We start from the raw sequence: 22,158 nt of genomic DNA, 5'->3' as shown, positions 1-22,158 counted from the left end.
CGGACTCCAGTTTGGCTGTGACCTTGAGCCAAAGCCCTGGGTCTTTCTGGGTCACAGAGTCCCTGCTGGTCAGATTAAGTCATCGAGTTAGGTCACCTCGAAGAGTCCTCCCAGGCCTGATATTCTGCTGTTTGATTAGCCCCCAAGCTGATAGAAAAAACGGAGGCCCAGAGAGGAGAGGCGGTCAAGGACACACAGCCCCGGGGCTATCCTCTCCTCCAACCTTGCCCAGCTGAGCGGAGCCTGGGGTTTGGGGTCCGAAGCCCCAGACTGAAATCCGATCACCCTTGGGTCTCTACATTTCTGTGCCTCCCGAGGACAGTAATGTCACCACCCCCGTCTTCCCAGGGCACGGACCCTGAACGACAGCCTTTGCCCCTCAGCGATGCCCAGGCGTGTTCACGGGACTCTGGTGTGGGGTGGGGGAGCCCTTCTTTTCTGTGGGGTTCTGGTTCTTCATTTGCCGTGTGACCCTGGGAAAGCCCAAGGCTGGCGGGGGGAGGAGGGGGGGTTTGTTGAGATAACAAATGGGAACACCTTTAGGTGTTCACCTTGCAAAGATGAGGTCCAGCCCAGGCAGTAAGTCCTCAACAAATGCAGAATCAGAGGGTGCTGGAGGGTGAGGGACATCTGAGCCTGCCTTTGGCGGATTCTCTGACCCCAGAGGCTACAGCCTTTGCAAATATTCCGCAGCCCCCCTCCCCCACCAAGCCCAGGCCCACCCCAGATTCTAGCGCTGCCTCCCCCTTCCTGAGCAACTTGGGGGGGGGGGTGGCTCCTGTCCCATCCCTTCCCTGGCCTTGATTTTCCAGCCTGCACATCAGGGGGCCTCACTCAGGCCCCTTCCGGCTCCAGCTCTATGGGGCCTCTGAATCAAACCAGACCCCACTGGATCGCCAAAGAGTTAAGCGAAGGAAATCCCCAGCTCCCTAGGCTCCCTTTATCTCCACGCGGATCCCAGAAGCTGGAGAGGAGCAGGCGGGGAGGAGGGGAAGTGGGAAGCCAGCTCAGCCCGCTCCCTCCGCCTTCCCTCCGCCTCCCTCCCTCCCTTCATCCCTCCCTCTTCAGCTTGCTTGCTTGCTTGGCCTGGGGGTCCGGGCCAGCAAGAGGCAGACATGGGCCAAGGAGCCAGAGGCTGCCCAGAGGCTGGGGGTCTGTGAGCCGCTGTGGAGGCCGCTGGACACAGGGTGAGTGATGAAAGGTCCTGTAACTCCCTCCAGCAGGGCCCAGGGGGCTGGGGTCAGAGCCCAGAATTCCCTTCCTCCCCCCCCTGTCTTCCTAGGCACATCTTGGGTTCTGCTGTCTCCCTCTGACCCTGGCCAGCCCCTCTCGCTCATTCTCTGGCTGACTGAGATCTCAGCACCCCTCACCCCAGAAGGGCTGCCCCTGTCTGGACACTCACCGGCTCAACTCTGCAGGCCCGGCTCCCTCCTTCTCCAGAGAGCTCCCAGCTCCTGAGTGGAGGCAGCAGGGACCCCTGATCACCCCCGCCCCCCCCCCCCCAACCACAACACGGTCCCTCACCCTTGATCCCTGCCAGGCACCCTCCCCCAGGGCCAGTCAATGATCATGGCTATGGTTATTAATACTCTAGTTCAAGGCTGCCTTGCTTCCTGCTTCCTGCTTCCCAGGTTACAGTTCTCTGTGTCTCCGAGCTTTTGACTCCCGGCTGGCCCGGGGCCCACAGAAAGATCCCCGATCGTGCCAGTCCTCTGGGAGAGACTCTGCTCGTCCCGTCCTGTGCAGGCCCTGGGAAGACGTCTTGTCGGTTGCAGAAGGAACATGTTGTTTTATTTTATTTGCTTATTATGGAAGGGTAATTGACATGCAGTGTCAGTTTCAGGCGTAGATGACTACATCCCAGTCATTTGGCAATTCTGTACATTACTCAGTGCTCACCGCGATTAGCATAGTCACCGTTCGGTGTTATTGCAATGTTATTAACGGTCTTCCCTCTGCTGTCTTCTTTTCCTTCTTTTTGTCAGAGTCCTTTACAAGTCAGGCACTTTCCCTGCCTTTGGATCCTTCCAAACAACCTGGGAGGCGGGTGGTGGTTTCTTCTGCTTTTACGTGTCAAGGAGTGGGAGGCCCAGAGAGGTTAAGCCGCTAGCCCGGAGGTCACACAACTTGTAAACTCTCCCGGGATCTCAGGTCCAACCCCGAGGCCTCCCCTGTCCCCAGAAAGTCACGTCTCTCTCTATGACCGGGGTGGGGGGGAAAAAGAGGGGGTTTTTGCTCTTCTCAAAAATCACTGGGATGTGACATTTACAAATACAAGATGAGGGTGATAATCTTGGACAGAGATTAGGCTGATCTCTGAGAAACTGATCTGCCTGATTGAGCAGAACCAGGAAGCCAGAGCAGGTGGAGCTTGGGAATGGTCACCTCTAAGGAGAGGGGTGGTGTCTCCGGGGACTGCCTGCCCCCCCCCACTCGCTGCTGCCCCCCCCAGCCCCCAGAGCTGCTCTTTTAAAACCTCTCTGTTACCTCAGTGCTCAGTGGAGACAGAGTAGCATTTAAAAATAATAATAATTTTACCTTCTCTGCACGTATTAACCACACAAAAAAATATTTTTGAATCGTACTAAATGTTAAAGTAGAACCAAGAGGAAATAAACAAAGAAACGCCAGAAGTGTCAAAGCCAATCTGGTTTCAAGAGCTGAGTTTCTGATCCTGCGATAAGGTGCCAGCCCCCAAACACCGCTATCACCTCAAAGGCTCTCTGCCTGGCTTCCTGCCCACCCGCCTGTCCCCGGTGTCTGCTGTCCCGGCCACTTCCTGCCCTCTCCTGGAACCCTGGATCGGCTCTTGGCCAAGGCCAGAGACGGGTCTGCATAGCCCCTTGGGCTTCTCCGAGCCTTTTGAATTTTCCGGACCTCCTCAGCCTGCTCCTTAATTCCAATTTACCCCCTTGGCAGCGGATTGGCAGATCTGTGATGACTGACGCAACCGCCGTCCAATGAATTGACTCCGGAGCCCTCCCTGCAGGGCTTCCGTGTGAGGTCGCGCGGGTTGTCGACGGTGCAAAGGTGCTGAGAGGGAAGGTGGGCTGACGCCAGCCCTTGCCAAGCCACGCGCCCTCAGTGCCGCATTCCTCCCAAGATGACGTCTTCTCTGTATTTGTCTCTAACGCGTCCGGCCAGAGAGTCACCTCCTTTTGCCTGGCACCCAGGCAATTGTATCTCAAAGGTACAAGGGCAGCATCATGGGGCACAGCCCCGTGCATTTTCTCTGACGGATGTCGCTGCCTGGCTGCTAGAGTAAATGAACTTTCCTGGCCCCTTTGGCCGGACCACGGTGCCCCTGTGCCAGACCGTGGGCTCAGCCACGCGTCCCCCTCCCGGAGAACAAGGCTGCAGAATCTTTTGTGTTTGTCCCAAGGGTCCACCGACCTTCCTCGTGCTGCCGGGGGCATGTGCTCGCCGGACACGGAGGAGCGGGTGACAAGAACACAAGCCCCGGGGAGGCGGGGCGGGGCGGGGGGGGGGGGGGCAGAAACAGCATTTCACTGGTGATGACTCTTGGGTGGCTGGGACATCTTCCTCACCCTCCTCAGCAGAGGCCTCCAGGGACCCTTGTCTGTTCCTGGCCTGTGGCTCCCTAGAGGGGTTTCCCTCCCAGGCCCTGGGTTTCTGGGGCCTCGGCCTGCAGGCCGTGCATCGCCGCCAGTCTCTTCGTGACCTTGGAGAAGTTGCTTCTCTGTGTGGGTCTCAGTCTTCTCGTCCGTTAAGTGGGGGCACGATCGCTCCCTCCCCGAGTTATGTCAGGTGGGCGGACGCTGAGCGGGCAGCCTCCAGGCCGGGCATCGGTGCGGTGTAGATGTTAAGTTAAATAGAGTCCCTGCCCCTCCTTCCTTGCTCCAGGTCGCCATGGGGATAGCTGCCCTGGGCCTCCTCTGTGCGGTGCTTCTGTTCCCTCTCTTGGTGCTTGGGATCCCCACCCAGGAGCCCACCTCTGGGGAAGCTGTGGCCTCCGGTCCCCCTGGGTACTGTCGCCGGTGCTGTGACCCTGAGGACTCCCTGACCCCCGCCGACGAAGCAGATGTGTCCTCAGCCTCTCCATCTGCCCTCCCGTACGTGCTGCCTGAGGTCAGGCCCTACATTAACATCACCATCCTGAAGGGTGAGTGCCCACACGTGGCTCAGGCTAGACGGGTCCGCTTGGGGATGGGGAGGGCCTGGGGGGGTCTCTTCCCGGGCTGGGGTCAGTGAGGTGGAGGGAGCAGGAAACACCAGGACGGAAGGCTGTCCGAGACCCTTTCTTTCATTCGCACGTTTATTGAGCACCTGCTATGTGCCAGCACTGTTCTGGATTCTGAGGACGGAGCGTGAACAAACCAGACAGAGAAGCCCACTGCCACGGAGCTCCCGCTCTAGTCGGGGAGGCAGACAGTGAGCAATAAATATATTACCGCGTTAGGGAGACAGACGTTGGATGGTGAAAAATGCTATGGCAGTGGCAGTGGCAGAGCAGGGCAAGGGGCATCAGGAGTGCAGGTAAAGGGGGGGGTAGGTTGCATATTAAATGGGGGTGGTCAGTATAGTTTCAATGAGAAGGTGAGGGAGAAGCCATATCCGGGGAAGAGTGGGCCAAGGTGAACAGCAGGTGCAAAGGCCCTGGGGCAGGAGTGGGTCTGGTGTGTTTCAGGGGCAGGGGACAAAAGGAGGAGCTGAAGCTGGAGGCGAAGCAAGGACCCGATCAGACTTGGGCTTCCCCTCTGAGTGAGATGGGGACCAGGGTGGAAGCAGGGAGACCCGTGGGCAGCCCCTGGGGCTGTCCAGGTCGGAGCTGGCTCCCTGTCCTCTAAAATCAGGAAGAGGCTTCTGCTGCTGGGGGCCGCGGGCAGCTGGGCTGGGGCCAGGCCCTAGACCCCCGTCACCTCTGCCTGCGCTGACAACCACCCCAAGAGCTCGGAACTTTGTCGTTCCTCACCCCCCCCCCACTTTGCAGATGGGGAAACTGAGCCCCCGAGAGGGGAGGAGCTGTGCTAGGAGCACACAGCTGTCAGGAGCAGAGCCAGGGTCTGGCCCGAGGTCTCCGGAGGGCCAGGACTCGGCTGGCCTCTGAGACCCTCCGGCCCTGAGATCTCACGGGTGAGGACGCCTCCCTTCCTCCATGTGGCCCTCCGAAAACCCTGAGTCGAGGAGGACACACCCGGGTCAGACTTAGTTGCGGGGGGGGGGTGGGGGTGGACCCTTGGCCGCGATGCAAGGCTCCTGGCTGGCGTCAAGGCTCCCGGGTCCCAGCCCCGGCTGCTGGGCACCTCTGCCCTGTGGGTCAGGCTCGGCTCTCCCTCCCTGGCTTGCTGCCTCACTTGTAAAACGGAGAAGGAGACCCCCTCCTAAAACCACCCTTCACCCCCTCCTCCCTCGGGGCAAAGAGGTGCTCCATAAACTGTAAAGTGCTGGGCACGCGATGAGACCGTTCTCCGTGGAGGCCGTGGAGCCAGAGCGCTGCGGACCCCTTTGTCCCCGCTTGTCTCCAGGCCTCTCCTCCCAGGGGCTGGGCCCTCCTCCTCTCTTCCCACGGGTGTGGCCACGGTCCTAGGAGACCTTGGGAAACCACAGGGCCCTGCGGGTCTCTCCAAGGGGAGGGGCTGATGGTGCGATCATCAAATATGTGGGGTCAGGTACCTGGAGACACAGGCGGTCACCTGCGTCTCCTGAGTTCAGGGTCGGCCTGGAACAAAGGCTGGGCAGAGGCGTGCGTGCCTGAGGACCAGGTTAGACGCTGCCGGACCCCAGGGCAGGCAGGGACGGGCCGAGCCTCGCTGGGTGGGCCATCCCACCTCGTGAGTGTGGGCTGTGGCGCACTGTCCCTAGGACATTTTGTTGAGGGCCCAGGAGCACCCCTGTGAGGTGGACGTGATCCTTCTCAAGATATAGACAAGGCAACCAAGGACCCTGACCGGGAAACGCCCCGGTGGGACATAATCCCCACCCAGGGCCGCCTGGCTCCTACCCAGGCTTTTCCCTTCAGGGAAGCAGAGGTACTTTCCTTGGGTTCCTTCTCTGGGTCAGAAACGCAAAGCGCATCCTGCACGTAGCCCACGTCTCCACTGCAGTCTGGCTGGGGGTTTGGGCCTGGCCTCCCAGGGGCCACACCACGCCTTCGCTGTAGGGAGGAGGGGAACAGGCAGGCGGAAGACAGACCCTCCTGAGTCTTGCCTTACCTGCTTCCCCTGAGCTGTGTGACCCTGGGCGACTCCCTCAACCTTCCTGGGACCGGAGACGGTCATGGTATCTTCCTTAGACGGGCATTCAGGGAGGTGAGGGCTGGCATGCACCAAGGGGCTCTGTAAACGCTGGCTCCCGCTCTGGCCTCCTTCTCGCGTCTTCCGCAAACCCACGGAGGGACTCCCTTGGCGCAGGCCTGGGCGCCCGCCCTGACTTTCCCCTTCTTGTCCCCACAGGTGACAAAGGGGACCGAGGCCTGCTGGGCACCCCCGGGAAGCTGGGCAGGGAGGGTCCCCGGGGGGAGCGCGGCCCGCAGGGCACCAAGGGCGCCAAGGGGCAGGCGGGCAGCCCCGGGGGCCCGTGCCGGACGCGCTTCTCCGCCTTTTCCGTGGGCCGCAAGACGGCCCTGCACAGCAGCGAGGGGTTCCAGCCGCTGCTCTTTGACACCGTCTTCGTGAACCCGGACGGCCACTTCGACCTGGCCGCCGGCCACTTTGTCGCCCCCCTGCGCGGCCTCTACTTCTTCAGCCTCAACGTGCACAGCTGGAACTTCAAGGAGACATACGTGCACGTCGTGCACAACCAGGAGGCGGCCGTCATCCTGTACGCGCAGCCCAGCGACCGCAGCATCATGCAGAGTCAGAGCGTGATGCTGGCCCTGGGGCCCGGGGACCGCGTCTGGGTGCGGCTCTTCAAGCGCGAGCGGGAGAACGCCGTCTACAGCGACGATGTCGACACCTACATCACCTTCAGCGGCCACCTCATCAAGCCCGAGGAGGACTAGCGCCTCCAGCGGGGGCCGCTCCGGCCGGGGGGGGGGTGGCTGGGGGCAGGGCCGTCCCCTGCGAGGCCTCAGTTTGCACCTCCGTAAAGTGGGCCCCCGGGACCTGGCGTTCTGGATGGTCTTCCTCTTCTTTTCTCCCCTCCGTCACCCCTTTCTCTCCTCTCTTGGACCTATCTTAAGAAGCCCTCTGACCTAAACGTTCTAGAATTTTCCCAGCCTTTTAAACCGGCACGTCCCGGACTTGAACGTGCATCTGAATGACTTTGGGGGCTGTGCCAAAATGCAGATTCCGATTCGGATTCTGGAGGGGGCCCGTGATTCTGCATTTCTAAGACGTTCCTGGGTGGTGCTGATGGGGCTGGGCTGTGGACCCCGCTTGAGCCACCAGATTCTAGAACTTTCACACGCTTCTACTTTCGGAACATTCTGGAAGCCTCCAGAACATTCTCTTCCCAACATCCTCCCATTCTCGCATCCCTCTGGGGCTCCCCCTCCTCTGTTCTCTTGCCCCTCCCAGCCCACCCTCCCGAAGGTGCCTGGCTCCCAGGTGCTCGCTGACCCTCCTTGGCCTCTCTCGCCAGCCCAGCGTCCCTGGCTTTCCAGGCTTGGTTAAGGTGCTAAAGCCCTGGTGGGCGTCTCCTGCCCAGCAGCGCCTCCTCTGGCCCGATGCCGCCTTTACAAATGCCACCGGGGAGTGGGCCGGGCTTTGGACCCCTCAGCAGGTCTAGGGAACTGAAGCGGCCAACATTCCGGGTCAATCAGGGGGAGGCTCCTCTGAGCCATGAAGCCAAGACAGGCACCGGGAGAGGCCAAGGTCAAGTAAGGGGACATCAGGCCTTCTGTCCTTTCTCCCCCTCCCAGGGTGGGCCGGCATGGCCACGTCCAGCCTTCCCCTCCCCCCATCCCGGGTGGCCTGAACCTCTCTCCAGAGGGAGATGGCCTCCGCCCATTGGTGCTTACACAGACCCCGGGGCAGAGGTGGCCCCAGTGGTGGTTTCTGGTGCTCACTCATAGCCAACGGACCCATGGCTACATGGCTGGGGGCTGGCAGCGGGACCTGAGCAGGTCCCGTCGAGGCTGGCGCTCTCCCAGCCGCCCCCCCAGCCTGACTTCCGCCCCTGCCCTGCTTGTCCAGAGTGATTAAAGTTCATGTGTCTCTTTGGCAATGCGGGCTGGTTCTTTCCGCTCGGCTTCCTCTGCCCACCTTGGGAGGGCGGCCCGTCCCGGTGCTGCCGGTGCCCCCCGGGGAAGGCTCGAGAGACGGAGGCAGCCCAGGGCTCCTCTCCATGTGCTTCCCACCCACCAAGACACCGGCCCCCTCTGTCACTCATCCACCAGGGTGCCCGGGGGCGGCCAAGCTAGCGCGTGGTGGCCACTCACGTAAATGTAGTTACAGTTGACGTAACCCGCGCAGGCTCCCCTCGCAGACTCGACGGGACATCCTGCACCCCTGGGCCTCCCTGTGGCTGTGTGAGATGGCTTCCTGGGTGCTGTGTGTGAGAACGAGCTGTGCAGGACGAACGGCCCCCCGGACTCAGCCTAGCCCAGCCCGGTGGCCCACCCAGGCAGGGGGTAGACACAAGTCTTCGAGTCTTTGGAACCTATACGGCCACAGAAGTTTTCCCACTGGACCTGAACTCCCTGCAGCTCTCACCCGAGGGGCTCCTAACAGGTCAGGGGCTACTCAGGGGGAGGCGATCCCAGGGCCTGCTTTCCGTCCAGGCTCTGTTCATGCGCCATTGGCCTCACCAGCACTCCCTCTCAGCATCCCCCGACCCCCGGCGGTAAAGGTTGCCCCCCCCCCCCACCACGCCAGGAGCCTTTTGCCATGGTCACGTCACAAGGACAAGCCGGTTTGCTGATTGATAAGGCAGCAAAACTTTATTTTTCCTTTTTTTTTTTCTGGCAGCAAAGCTTTGGAAACTTCTCACCAAGCACCCGCAGGAGGATTGAAGCTTGTCCTTTGCAAGCTGAGGTCAAAGGTCCCCAGGCATTTCCGGGCCATGTTAGCTCAGGGCTCCCAGAGAGCATCTCCCCCAGTGTCTCAGCGGACCTGTGGCAGATGCCGCCTCTATCCGTGGTTCAGAGTGGCCTCTGATGCCTGCCTGGGCCAGGTGTCCCCACAGGAGCCCAGTTCCTGGCTTGGTGGCTTCTCTCCAATGGGTGGTAAGAGCCCCTGGATCTTTGTGATGGGGGCTCTCCCGGAAGGCAACGTCTTGGCGGGGGCTGGGTGAGGGGCCCGGAAAACTGGAGGCCCCCCAAACCTGCTGCCAGGAATGTGGGGGGGGGCAGTGTCCCCCGGAGATCTGCAATGCTTAGTCCTGGTGACTCTGGCGAGCCCATGTGGTTACCTCCCCACCCCGGGGGCAATCCCTTTCAGTTACATATTTTGAAAAGAATATTTCCCTCCGAAGAGTTAGTGACCCAGGAAGGGAAGAGAGAGGAGGGCCAGGGGGCGAAGAGGCTCATGAAATGGAAAACAGCCTGGACGAGGAGTCAGGGGACCTCACCTCAGCTTGGCCATTGCTTGGTCGGGTGGTGTGGGGGGCGGGGAGAATGGTGATCGGACAGGGATCTGAGTTGAAACCAGGAACAGAGCTGGTGCAGGCAGCTGAACCCAGCTGTGTCCCTGGGGGCCTGCTACCCAGACGGGTGGGCTGGATCCATCCCATGGGCTTGGGTAGGGTGTGCCCGGAAGTCACACAGGAGGAAGGATCTTCCTCTGTTGCACTGGAGTATGGGGAAGAGTGTGGAGAATTCTCGAGAGGGTGATCTAGGAAAGCTTCTTAGTGGAGGGGGCATTTGAGCCGGGCCTCGGAGGACGAATAGGAGTTTGAAAGACACCATGATCTGGGGGAAAAGGGACAGTGGGGTGCAAGGGATAGCCGTGGGCCAGTGCGGTCTATGCTCTGGGCACTTGGAGAGGGCAGCACGCTATGGAAATGTTTGGAAAAATGCAAGAGACAAGGGCAGGATGAGATTTGAGGCTGGAAAGGTGAGGAGGGGCCAAGTCATAAAAGGTCTCGAATGTCTGCCTTCGTCTGGACTTGACCCCCCACGTGCTGGGGCATTGCTGGAGGGTTCTGAGCCGCGTGGTCACTGGTTAGAGCTAACTAACGGGGCAGACCGCTCTCATGGCCGGGGGGAGTGTGGATTGTACAGGGTGGGACCAGAGGCGGTCAGCGGTGCTGTGGGCCCGGGAAGGGCACGGTGTGGACCCAGGACGCCATCCGGCGGGAGAGGGCCGTATTCCCACTGGACTTCAAGGGAGGCAAGAGATTTAATGGCAGAGGGGGGCGGGCGGAGGGCAGCCAGATGGGGGGCGGGTTCAGCTTGGGCAACGGGTCTACCAGGCTCTGTTGCCCCTACTAGACTTTTCTATGACAGTGAGAAGAGGGCAGGCCTGGGTGCCAGTAGTTGGGCTCCCGTGCCGGCTCTGCCCCGGGGAAGCCCCCTGAGTCAGCTGAGGACTAGAAGGTGCTGGGTAACGCATCTAGTCTCTGTGGGTCCCCCCATTGTCCTTATCTGTCACGTCAGGTTCAAAGCCCCTCCTCTCTTGGCCCACGGAGGCCTTTGCGGGTGCCCAAGGCTATACGGGGTGACTTTCAGAACTCCAGAACAGGACCCCTGGACTGACGATGGGAAGGAACGTGAAACCAGCGCTGATCGTCCCAGAAAATAGAAAGTGCCAAGTGACGGGGCTTGAGAAATTTCAGGGAAGCGGTGAGCGCTCAGATTCCAGAGCATGTGGGCTCTGGAGCCCAGCCAGGGGGGGTTCTGATCCCGGGTCCCTGTTCCCTTAGAACAGCTCCTGGCTCGGGGCCGACACCACTGTTTCTCCTGTGCCCGCGAAACCGGGCCTGTCACCTCGTCCCCGTGAGTCTCAGTTCTGTTTCAAATGAAGACCGAACGTGATGGTGTTTCGCGCATTCGCGGGGGTTGGCGCCCGGCCCGCGCTCCAAGGCCATTTTGCTGGATGGGTGACGTGTACTGAGCAGGAGGGGAAAGGAGCCGCGGGAGGCAAGGTCCAGGAGTCCTGGCCCGGGGGTGGCGGGGGGGGGGGGGGTTGGAATCCGTGCAGCGCCCTCCACTGTTTCTTCCTCCTCCCGCCAGCTCCGCGGCCCGGGGCCCGGTAGCCACAGGCTGCCACGTGTGCATCTGGAGGAAGGGAAAACATAGGCAGAGACTCAACACGACCAGAAACAGATGTCAAGAACACTCGGGGTGGGGCCCGGCAGGGCAGAGCTGCTTCCAGAAGGCAGGCTGCGGGAGCCAGAGAGGAAGGAAGGAGGGATTTCCAGGACAGGAGTCAAGAGTGCGAGGCTAAGCCCCCGTGGCCGGGAGCAGCTGGCTTGCACACCCAGCAGGAAGGGAGGCTGGGGGGGTGGGGCGCCGTGCAGGGTCGGGCTGGGGTGTGAAGTTGCTGCCTGGAGGTGAGGGTGTGGGCGGGAGGAACTAGTAACCGAGGTCCGGGCCCACGGAGGAAACAGGGGACCCACTGCAAGGCAGCAGCGCAGTGAGAGTGTGAGTGTGGGCGGCCGTCCCTGTCCTTCCTCTGGCCAACTGCTGTTCCCCGCTGGGGGCGGGGGACGCATCGGTGTCACAAACACAGAGGTGCGCGAACTAGAACTTGCTTTCCACCGCTCTGGGCTCCTGGGTCCCCCCCCCCCCCACATACCCGCTGAGCCGCACGCTCACTCCTGCGGAGCCCCCCTGGGTTCTCGTCCCTCTTGGGGCGCTCTGCACAGGGGCTTGTCTCACAGGTTCTGCATCGCTCCGGGAGCTGTCTGAGCCCGGGATCCTGTGCCTGAATACACCGCGTGGCCGTTTCTTGTCCGGGTTCTCAGCCGCCTCCCCAGGGTTCGGCCTGGGAGGGCGCCATGGCCCCTCTGAGTCTCAGCTGCCCCACACCTGTTGGGGATCTCCTCTGTACCCCACATCCAGGCTCAGCTGGGGAGGAGGGGCGACGGTCCCCTTCAGCCAGGAACCCCAAGACCGACACGTTCCTTCCTCCCCCTCTGCCCGCCTCCCCCCAGGGGTAGCCGGGAGCTCAGATCTACTCAGTGTCTGCTCAGGGCACCCTCTCCCAAAGCTCTCGGCAGGGCAGACAGGCTCTTTCCTCCCTGTTTTAAATAACCTAGGGGCGCCTGGGTGGCTCAGCCGGTTAAGCGTCCGACTTTCGGCTCAGGTCACGATCTCACAGTTCGTGGGTTTGAGCCCCGGGTCGGGCTCTGGGCTGACAGCTCAGAGCCTGGAGCCTGCTTTGGATTCTGTGTCTCCCTCTCTCTCTGCCCCTCCCTGCTCACACTCTGTGTGTATCTCTCTCTCTCTCTTAAAAATAAATAAAGATTAAAAAAAAAAAACGCATAAGAACCTAGAAAAGAATCCTTTCCTCCCTCTGCTTTTCGTGGCATGTCCCTTCTGTGCCTGTTAGGATGCTTTGGGGGGCACAGACTGCTTCTAGAACATAAGGCGTCAGAAAGGACAAATAACCCGAAATCCCAGGGCTGGTTCGTTCAGCAGCCCCGCAGCTTCGCTAAGGATCACGGGTTGTCCCAGGGTGCCACTGGGCGCTCTTAACGCCACAGCTTTGTGCTCAGGCCAGCTTCCCTCAGGGCCACAGGACGGCAGCCACAAGCTGGTGGCCACACGTTTTGCTGTCCCGGGTCCCCGGCGTGTCACATCGGGCATGACGAGGGCGGGTGAGATGACCAGGCTTCCCTCCTGCAGCCTCTCCTGCAGCTTCTCCTTGGCCAGAGCCGGTCACATGACCGCACCCGGCCCAGCCTCTGGGAAGAACAGAACTGTGGGAAGCAAGGTTTACCTCTGAGCCCTGAGAGTCCGGGCCGAACCCCCAAGCGGGATAAGAGGGGCTGTGGGGGAGGCGTCAAAGGTACAGCTGGCCATCTGATTCAGCCAGGTATCTTGGTTCTAGGGAGCCTTCCCAGACTTGGGGGCGGGGGGGGCAGCATCGGCCCTGAGCGTCCCCCAGCGCTTATCAGTTGTCAGCCCTGCCCCTTGGCCTTCAAACCCCCGGGGCACCAAGGTCACCATGTCTTAGAGCCCCGCCCCCACCCTCCCAAGAAGAGTCGCACTTCTCTGAGCTCAGTCGAGGTTGCTGGTTCACCCAGGCGCCCCAAGATGCTAAGTATTATTGTAAGGTAGGACGTTGGGTTATGCTGTGTTTTTTTTTTTTAAGTTTATTTATTTATTTTGAGAGAGAGAGCACGCGCGAGCAGGGGAGGGGCAGAGAGAGAGGGAGACTATGAGAATCCCAAGCAGGCTCCGCCCGGTCAGTGCAGAGCACAACTCGGGGCTCGATCTCCCAAACGGTGAGATCTTGACCTGAGCTGAGATCAAGAGTCAGAGGCTTAACCGGCTGAGCCACCAGGGCGCCCCTGCTTTTTTACAGAGGAAGAAAGAGACCAGATAAGTGCCTTTGGGTACCACGTGCACATCTATTCGACAATTACGGAGTCACTGCCTTTTCCCAGGCTCTGCGCCGTGCTAGGCCCGGGGGACGATGCCGTGAACACAAAATCCACACGGGCCCCGCCCTCGTGTGGCTGACAGTCTATAAGCAAAGGCCCTGGGCCTGGGGGTAGGAAACTGCTCAGCCCTTCCCGGGAACTGAAAAAAGCCAGGAGGCGGGAAGGAGCCGGCTTTGCGGGTCCTGGGATTTTGAACCTGTCCAGTGGGCACTTGAAGGAGTCAAACCCAGGCCTTGCTGACGAGTATCTAGGACCCGAGCTAGGATTTTTCAGAGGGTGTCTGGACGGGGCAACACTTCCTCGAGCTAGGGCCGGCCGGGCTCCTCACGGGGAGTCTCAGGGGAGCTCGTGCCCTTGAACCTGGACCCCCGCAGCCAGGGGCATGCTGGAGCCGGCTCGCACCAGCTGGCCAGGGCCAATGGTGTGAATCTGTTCCCAACTCTGAGTTCAGGGACATCACAATGTTCCGATGGTAAGTTGGGGAAAACAAAGCCTTTGTTTAAAAAAAAAAAATGCAGCCACCTGGGAGGGAAAGGGTGTCCCAGAGCTTTTGCCTCCAACACCCCTACCCTTCAAATAAGGCCAGAGTCCCGGGCCTCTCACACAGGAAGCGTAGGGCAGGCTTGAGTGAGGCAGGGCCCCTGGAAGGAGGCTCTCTGGGTGTTTGGTCCCAGGCTCAGTGACCTGCTCTTTATCTGGGACCCTTCACCACCCCACCAGCCCCCACCCCACCCAGGGCCCAGGCTGTCTACTTCACCCTGCCCGCTGGTGGCCAGGGTCGTTGGTGGCTCCAAGGGAGGCCTCCACCCCAGCAGGGCCAGCCTGAGTCCGGCTCCTGGGATGAGGGAAGCAAAGCCCCGGCCAGAGCTGACGGAGCTGGGCACATTCAGGCGGGGCTCCAGTCAGGGAGCCCAGGCATGGTACGTGCCAAGGTCCTGGGGCTCTGGGTTTTTCCCACCTTGAGCTTTGGTTGGGGTTCAAGCCCTCATCTTCAACATCACTTTTTTTTGTTGTTTGTTTTTCAACTTTAAAACTAGCAAAAGTTGAATTATCTTGCTCACATCCCAAAGGAGCTCAGCTCTGGCACCCCAGGCCCCCAGAAATGCAAACCACTTCTCTGAGAGGGAGCGCTGAAGGGACAGCAGGCCATTTCAACTCGGCCACCATTAACCAAGCATCTCCAGGAGGCTCCAGGGGTCCAGAAGTCAGATCCCCTTGAGGGCTCCCAGTGCAGGGAAGGACCTTCAGGAAAAGAAGGGAAATACAGTGCAGCGGGGGCTATGAAAGAAGTTTGTATAAGGTGCAAAGCTTGCATGAATAAGGGTGGGTAGCTCCAAGGAGAGAGCAACCAACTCTATCCTTATGTGTTTGGGTCTTGAAGGATGAGTAGGAGTTCGTGTGGAAGAAGGCAAAGAAGGAGGCTGCAGGGAGCATTCCATTCTGTACGAATCAGCCCACAAATCCCATAGATACTTTTTTTTTTTAATTTTTTTTTTCAACGTTTTTTATTTATTTTTGGGACAGAGAGAGACAGAGCATGAACGGGCGAGGGGCAGAGAGAGAGGGAGACACAGAATCGGAAACAGGCTCCAGGCTCCGAGCCATCAGCCCAGAGCCCGACGCGGGGCTCGAACTCACGGACCGCGAGATCGTGACCTGGCTGAAGTCGGACGCTTAACCGACTGCGCCACCCAGGCGCCCCTCATAGATACTTTTTGAGAGCGAGTCAAGCCACCTCATGCCATGTAGGACCTACAGGCTGGCATGGGGCGAGGGCACGGATCGGGGGTCCCGGGGCACATTTCGGGGAGCATGGCAGTTGTCCCGCAAATTCGGAAGACAGTCCCCGCTTGTCATCCCTCCTCCAGTTCCTCCCAGATCCCCTTTCCTTTCGGATTTTCACATCACCTCCTCTGACCACCCGATTTGAAATCGTGCCCCTGCACCCTGTGTCTTGTTTTCTGGTTTCCCCATAGTGTTTGTCTTCGAATTCCTATGGCGTTTGCTTTGTCGTTTTATTTATTGTTGGTGTCTCCCCCTCCCCCATTGCTGGACTGTGACTTCTGTAAGAGCAGGGGTCTCGGTTTCGCTCACTGCTGGTGGCACAGAGCTTGGCACGTAGCAGGCACTCGATAAATGTTTGTTTACTGGATGAATAGGAGTTCTAGAACTGGTCGAGGTTAAGGGTGGGCGTGGGGAAGCTCTCCCTGTTTGCCCCAGCCAATGTCTTCTGCCTGCGTTTTGTTAGAACGGGGCACACTCTATGTGTCTCCCACCCATCAAGACCACTTTTTAAAGGCACAATTGCCTATAGAGACTGAACAGTTCTTTTTTCTGTCTTGCTAACTGATTTAGATAAAACCTTAAAAGGCTTAGAGTCAAATAAGAGCTTATTCTTATCACTCAATACTGGGATTGTCCTGAAATTTCAAGCCAGTGGTCATTGTACTGACACGGTCCCTTAGTTACAATTATTTGTGTATTGTCCTGCCCCCATCCAGAGAGAAGGTGCCTTGAATTATGCAGATGGTAGGTGCCAGGTGTTCTTGTAACCTCTGTAGTGGCCAGCATGGGGCTGTCAACAGGATCCCCGTAAATCCCTGTCGAATTAAAGAAAGCATGAACAGACACCTCCTCAATCTGATACCAAGACTCCCCTTCCATCCATCCATCTGTCCGTCCATCCATCCATCCATCCATCCTCCCATCCATCCTTCCTTCCATCCATCCTTCCATCCATCCATCTGTCCATCTGTCCATCCATCCATCTATCCATCCATCCATCCATCCATCCATCCTCCCATCCATCCTTCCTTCCATCCATTCTTCCATCCATCCATCTGTCCATCTGTCCATCCATCCATCCATCCATCCATCCATCCATCCATCTATCCTTCCATCCATCCATCCATCCATCCTCCCATCCATCCTTCCTTCCATCCATCCTTCCATCCATCCATCTGTCCATTTGTCCATCCATCCATCCACCCATCCATCCACCCATCCATCTATCCATCCGTCCATCCATCCATCCATCCATCCTCCCATCCATCCTTCCTTCCATCCATTCTTCCATCCATCCATCTGTCCATCTGTCCATCCATCCATCCATCCATCCATCCATCCATCTATCCTTCCATCCATCCATCCATCCATCCTCCCATCCATCCTTCCTTCCATCCATCCTTCCATCCATCCATCTGTCCATTTGTCCATCCATCCATCCACCCATCCATCCACCCATCCATCCATCCATCCATCCTTCCATCCACCCTTCCATCCATCCATCCATCCTTTCAACAAATACAGTGTGAGTGTCTATTTGAGTCACACATGGCTTTAGGGGCCAGAGAATCCCTGAGACCTTGAGGTGCCACAGTCCAGCCAGGAAGACAGCCACCAAGCAAATCTTCCGCCGATGCCCAACAGTTAAATGAGAGCAAATGCTCGGGAAAGAAGGGCAAGAGGCAGGACAGAAGAGGCCAGCGTCTGCCTTAGCTGGGGTGGGGCTGGCCAGGGAGGGCGTCCCTCGGAGAGTGACCACTGGCTGAAGGCCATGGTGGTAAGAGCCCAAGGCAGGAAAGAGCTCTGAGCCTTCCAGGAACGACAGGCGCCCAGGGGTGTGGTGGTAAGGACGAGAAAGAGTCTTAAGATTTTTGTCTTCAGAAGCAGCTGGGGCTGAGGGCATGACGGTGGTACTTGGGAGGGAGGGAGGGAGGAGGAAGGAGGGCTGAGGATGTGGGTCGGGGCTGCAGGGGCAGAACTGTGAATCCTTGGCACTCAGGGGCAGTCAGGGCCAGAGGTGGGGGGGCGACACCATCACCAGGGCTAAGGGAAAGAGATACAAGAGGAAGAGAGCTGTGTCAGGAACCCTAACAGTCAGGGCCTGGAGAAGGAGGTGACCCTGTTTCTGATCTGTACCAAGTAAAGAAAGATGAGGACCCTCCTGGGTTAAGTTCCCTGCTCTGTCCCAGGACTGAACGGGATGGAGGGATCTGGAGGGCTGCAGGCCAGAGTTCAAGGTTCACTCTGCTGTGGGACCTAAGGCTGATAGCTGCTCTCTCTGAGCTCAGACTCATCATCAGAGCCTCCAGATCCCTTTGTAGGTCGCTGGTCTTGGCTTTCTCCTTCCTTGGGCTCCCCTCACGCTGTCTTCCTGGAATCCAGGGCCCTGCCTGCTTCCCCATCCTATCTTGCGGGGGCATGCCCCCCCCCCCCCGGAACTCCCAGGTAGGAAACGGGTACTGATCCATCTGGGTCATTCACCTTGCCTTTGCGTCCTCTCCAGCAGCACGAGCGCTGTGTAGAGGCCGAGGAGGAGCAAGCACCGCCCTCTGGTGGCAACTTCTGGGACCACACGTCCCCGTGCCCTGTTGCATTTTCACCTAAGTATTCCTCAGAAGCAATTATCGAGTGCCTTTTGTGTGCAATATTCCGAGCCAGGCATGAAGGAGTGGCAGCGAGGTTAAAGACAGAAGGGATTCTGTATGGGTCAGGTTGTGGGGGCCCGTCCAGTGCAGTGGGGACCTTGGGCCTGGGAGGCATCTCTCGCTTCCCCATTAGCCGCCGGGCCGGCTGGCTCTGCCTGGCTCAGGTGTGCCTGGAGGAGGCCCACCTGTACACAGGTGTGCTGCCTGGAGCACACCTGGGTGCACACCTGAGCCGGAATGGGCTTGCTCCTCCGGGAGGGAGTGATCGCTGCATCCCAGGAGGAAATCAAGGGAGCCTGGGCACTCGCCCTGGAGGGGCCTTGCACTTGGGATGTTTCAAGCTCCAGGCGTCTGCTTCAGCCACACAGGCCCCGTTACACCCGTGTCCATCCCCACCTGTGCCCCTGTGCTCAGGCCGGTCTCTGCCCCTGGCTCTGTGTTGGCCATTATTCTGCCTTCGAGGCCTGGCTCAAAGCCGCCTCCTCCGTGAAGTCTGCCCTGAAGAGGCAGCTGCCCAGGGAGTGTCTGAACACCTCGAACAAACTCTGGTTATTTTTACTGCATTCGCACACGCGCCTGTGCCCTGGCTCCTTCGCTCGGCCCTGGCGTCCTCGAGGCCGGGTTGTCTGGAAGATCTTCGGCGGGTACCGTAATTCCCAGCCCAGAGCCGGGCTGATACGGGTGCCTGAAAAATGCTCCATGCTGACGGCGCGGCGTTTTTATCTTGGACACCTGGGGACACCATTCAGACTCTCCCGAGAGAGGTCGGGGTCAGAGAAACGGTGGGAGGGCCAGCTGGGTTCTGGAAGGCCGGGGTGGCACAGACAGGGTAGGCACAGAACCATCAGCAGGGCTTTGCGTTCCCAGGGCTCCTCGTGCCAAAGGCAGTAGCAGCCTAGCCGTTGGGAGCATGTCCTCTGGAGCCCAACGGCCTGGGTTCAAGTCCCAGCCCCGGCACTCACCGCCTGGGTGGCCTTGGGCAAGATACTTAACCTCTCTGTGCCTTAGTTTCCCCGGCCATAAAATAGGATCCCGAAGAGTACCAACCTGAAAGTGTTGCCAGGATTAAATGAGTTAATAGGCTGCTTCTCAAACCTCCATGTGCCCGGGAACTGCCTTAGGGATGTGCTTAAGATGCAGAGTCTGGGGCGCCTGGGTGGCTCAGTCGGCTAAGCGTCCGACTTCGGCTCAGGTCACGATCTCGCCGTTCGTGGGTTCGAGCCCCGCGTCGGGCTCTGTGCCGACCGCTCGGAGCCTGGAGCCCGCTTCGGATTCTGTGTCTCCCTCTCTCTACCTGACCCTTCCCTGCTCACACTCCTCCGGTTTCTCTCTCTCAAAAATAAACAAGCATTCCAATGCAGACTCTGACTCAGCAGGTCTGGCTCGGGGCCTGGGATGCTGCATCTCCAACGAGCTCCTGGGCACGCCCTGCTGTTGGAACTCAAACCGCATTTGGCAGTATTTAGCAATTCATGCCTCAAGTGTTTAGAACGGGGCCTGGCCCAGAGTAAGGGCTGGGAGGTGTTCCTGGCTGCCTTTACCTGGCACCTCTCAGGGAAGCGTATGGCTTCTGCCTTCCCCGTCCTTCATGCCACTCTGCTCTCCGGATCCTTGGCCATGCTGTAGTTTCTGATATCTTTGGGCTATTCTGAACCTCCTCTGGGGTCTGTGCTCGGGGCCCTGAAGAGGGACAGATGTTGGGGGGGGGGGGAGGTGGGCCGGCAGAGGACGATCTCAGGAGAGAATTGAGAAGGGAAACAGGAAGGGGGGGGGGCGGTGGAAAGCAGCGTCTCTCGAGGCCCACTCACCTGAGTGTCCGGGCTCGCTCTGATGTGAGCTTCACAGCCCAAACCACACTCCTCGCAGCTTCCCCCCGCCCCTCCCGCCTCCCAGCCACCTCCCCTCCCACCACCTCTGCTTCCGGCGGGAAAGACACAGGTGACCTCAGCCAGGGTGCCAGCAGCACTTCTGGGCTGGAACCGCAGGCCTGAAGGCACTGGCCACATCCTCCTGATCGCAGCGCCCCACAGCCCTTTCCTCACCCTGACCCCAACCCCCTCCCCCGCTCCTGGCCTCTGGCCACCAGGCCTGGTGTGATCCCTAGCCCTGGCTGGGGGAAGGGTGAGGCTGGGGATCCTAGGTGCTTCTGGAGAGGTGGAGGAGGCTGGGGGGTGGGCAGCCGCAGGGGCTGGGGGGCAGGGGGTGTAGAGGGAGGTGGATGGCCGAGTGTGGGACACGAGCTGCCTCTCCCAGCACACCCTCGCTCATGGTCTCTATTTTTCATCTTCCAGCCTGTTTCGAGGGGTCCCCCTCGATGCCCTGTGACGAGTGTTCTGGGAACACAAATCACTCATCGGTTAGGAGCTGGTGGGGGCCTCCCAGCCCGTGCAGCTGGCTGCCTCAGCTCTGTTTTGAAGCTCCTTCCCGGGAGCAGGGCCCTGAGGACCTGAGCTAATCATGCGCTCCTCGGGCCTCCCCCCCGACAGAGAGCGGTGCAGTCCGGGGCCCTTACCCTCTGCTGCTTTCAGGTTGGCTCGTGAGCTCCCGGAGGCCCATGAGTTCAAGGTCACTGGTCAAGCCTCACGTAGGGGGTCGAAGCGAGCTTCCCTCCTCTCCACTGAGGCAGCCCTGCCCCTGCCCGGTTGTGTCCTAAATGGGGGGCCTCCGGGTGGGGCCTGAGAAGCTCCCTCACCCCAGAGGCTGCCCCTGAGGGCTGAAGAGAGTCCCATTTCCCCCCGAGGGCGACAAGGTGCCCAGGTCAGAGTCCTCCAACTAGAGGCTGCCTCTCCTGGAAGAGCTTTCAGGTTCATAGGACCCCATCCCATCCATGTGGGGCGGGGAAGGCTGAGCCCAAAGAGGGGATGCCGGGCACTTTTGGCTCCTGCTTATCCAGACTCTGTCTGGTCCCCCGTTTCTGGTAGCCGCGCCCCACTTCTCTTTGGAAATCTACCTTCCTGCATCAGGTGAGGTCGCCGTCAAGCCGTCGGTCAAAGGACCCCATCCTCTCCAGCCAAGGGGAGGGCGTTTGAGCTCATTTAGCCAGCGAGGCTCTCTGAATCCTAGTGGAACGAACCAGGAAACAGCTGGGGGGGTACTGGGGGGGGAACCTGAAGGGGGTCTTTGTAGCGCTACTCCTCCGAGCTCCCTCTGCTCCCCCCTGAGGCCTGAGTCTCCCGCTCTTTCCAGAACCTGTAAGCCACTCTAGATTCTTCTGGCTAGCTCTGTGTGGCTCAAGTTGGCCACAGCCTCTTCTTCTGGCCTGCAGCCTTAGCACCTGTGACTGGTGAGCTGGTGGCCCTGCGGGGACCAGAAGTCAGGTGTCCAGATTCCCAGCCAGCGCTCTCGTCCCCCGGGAGGACTGAAATGCAGCGGAACGGAAGAGAAGAAATGAATATTCTCGCCCGTGGCCCCTGGGTGGGCAGGGGAGGTCGGTGGCTCAACCACGCTGGGACACTGGGCAGGTGGGGTCGGCCAGCAAGGCTCCCTGCCCAGCACCAGCCCCCCCCACCCCCCCTCCGGCAGGTGGTAGGAGCTCCGCCCCGGCTGCAGGGCCTCCCGGGGAACAAGCATTTGGTAAACAGAGCATGTGCTGACCTGGTTGAGACGAGCCAGGGTGGGTTTGTGACTCCGTGTGGTGGGAGAACCCACAATGGGGCCGTGTCTAAGTCACTCTGAAAGCGAAACTAGCCACCCACCAAATACTCGGGCCTCTGCTAGTTCTGAGAGCTCCTTCTTAACCAGCACCCAAAAGTGGAAACAAGTCAGTGGGACAGATTCAAGGTCAGCCAGCCAACTGGGGTGTGTACCTGGGTCTCACTAAGACCTTGAAAGTGAGGCCTTCAACCATGGAGCCAGCCAGGAAGACATCGCGCTGTAAACCCCCTTTTTAGGGTCACTTACCGCTTGATTTCACCAGGCAGTAGGAGGTGCTTCTTAGGCCCTCTTGGATTGTCCCCTCAGACACCTGGCTTCCAGGCCTGCGTCACACTGCCAATCCTATTCCAGTGGCCCCAGCAGGGAAAACCGCGGGCCAGGCAAACCTCTCTCTTTTTCTTAATGTTTATTTATTAGAGAGAGCGAGAACGAGAGAGAGAGAGAGAGAGAGAGAGAGAAACAGAGGGGATGAGTTGGGGAGGGGCAGAGAGAGAGGGAGACACAGATTCCCAAGCAGCCTCCAGGCTCTGAGCCGTCAGCACAGAGCCCGATGCGGGGCTTGAACTCACAGATTGTGAGATCATGACCTCAGCCAAAGTCCCATGCTTAATGGACTGAGCCA

The 22,158-nt window shown here is 59.5% G+C and overlaps 1 protein-coding gene across 1 annotated transcript; it reads left to right on the top strand.

The window, feature by feature from the left end:
• Positions 1-1,009: 1,009 nt before the first annotated feature.
• Positions 1,010-8,127, top strand: C1QTNF6 (C1q and TNF related 6). The gene is made up of 3 exons (XM_043562493.1): positions 1,010-1,187; positions 3,865-4,123; positions 6,414-8,127. Exons 2-3 carry the CDS (start codon positions 3,871-3,873, stop codon positions 6,959-6,961), a joined length of 801 nt encoding a protein of 266 aa, XP_043418428.1. The 5' UTR covers positions 1,010-1,187; positions 3,865-3,870; the 3' UTR covers positions 6,962-8,127.
• The last annotated feature ends 14,031 nt before the right edge of the window (positions 8,128-22,158 follow it).

This window comes from Prionailurus bengalensis, chromosome B4 (assembly GCF_016509475.1).
Source record: "Prionailurus bengalensis isolate Pbe53 chromosome B4, Fcat_Pben_1.1_paternal_pri, whole genome shotgun sequence".
Lineage (NCBI taxonomy): Eukaryota > Metazoa > Chordata > Mammalia > Carnivora > Felidae > Prionailurus > Prionailurus bengalensis.
This window is presented reverse-complemented; position numbering and strand designations above follow the sequence as displayed.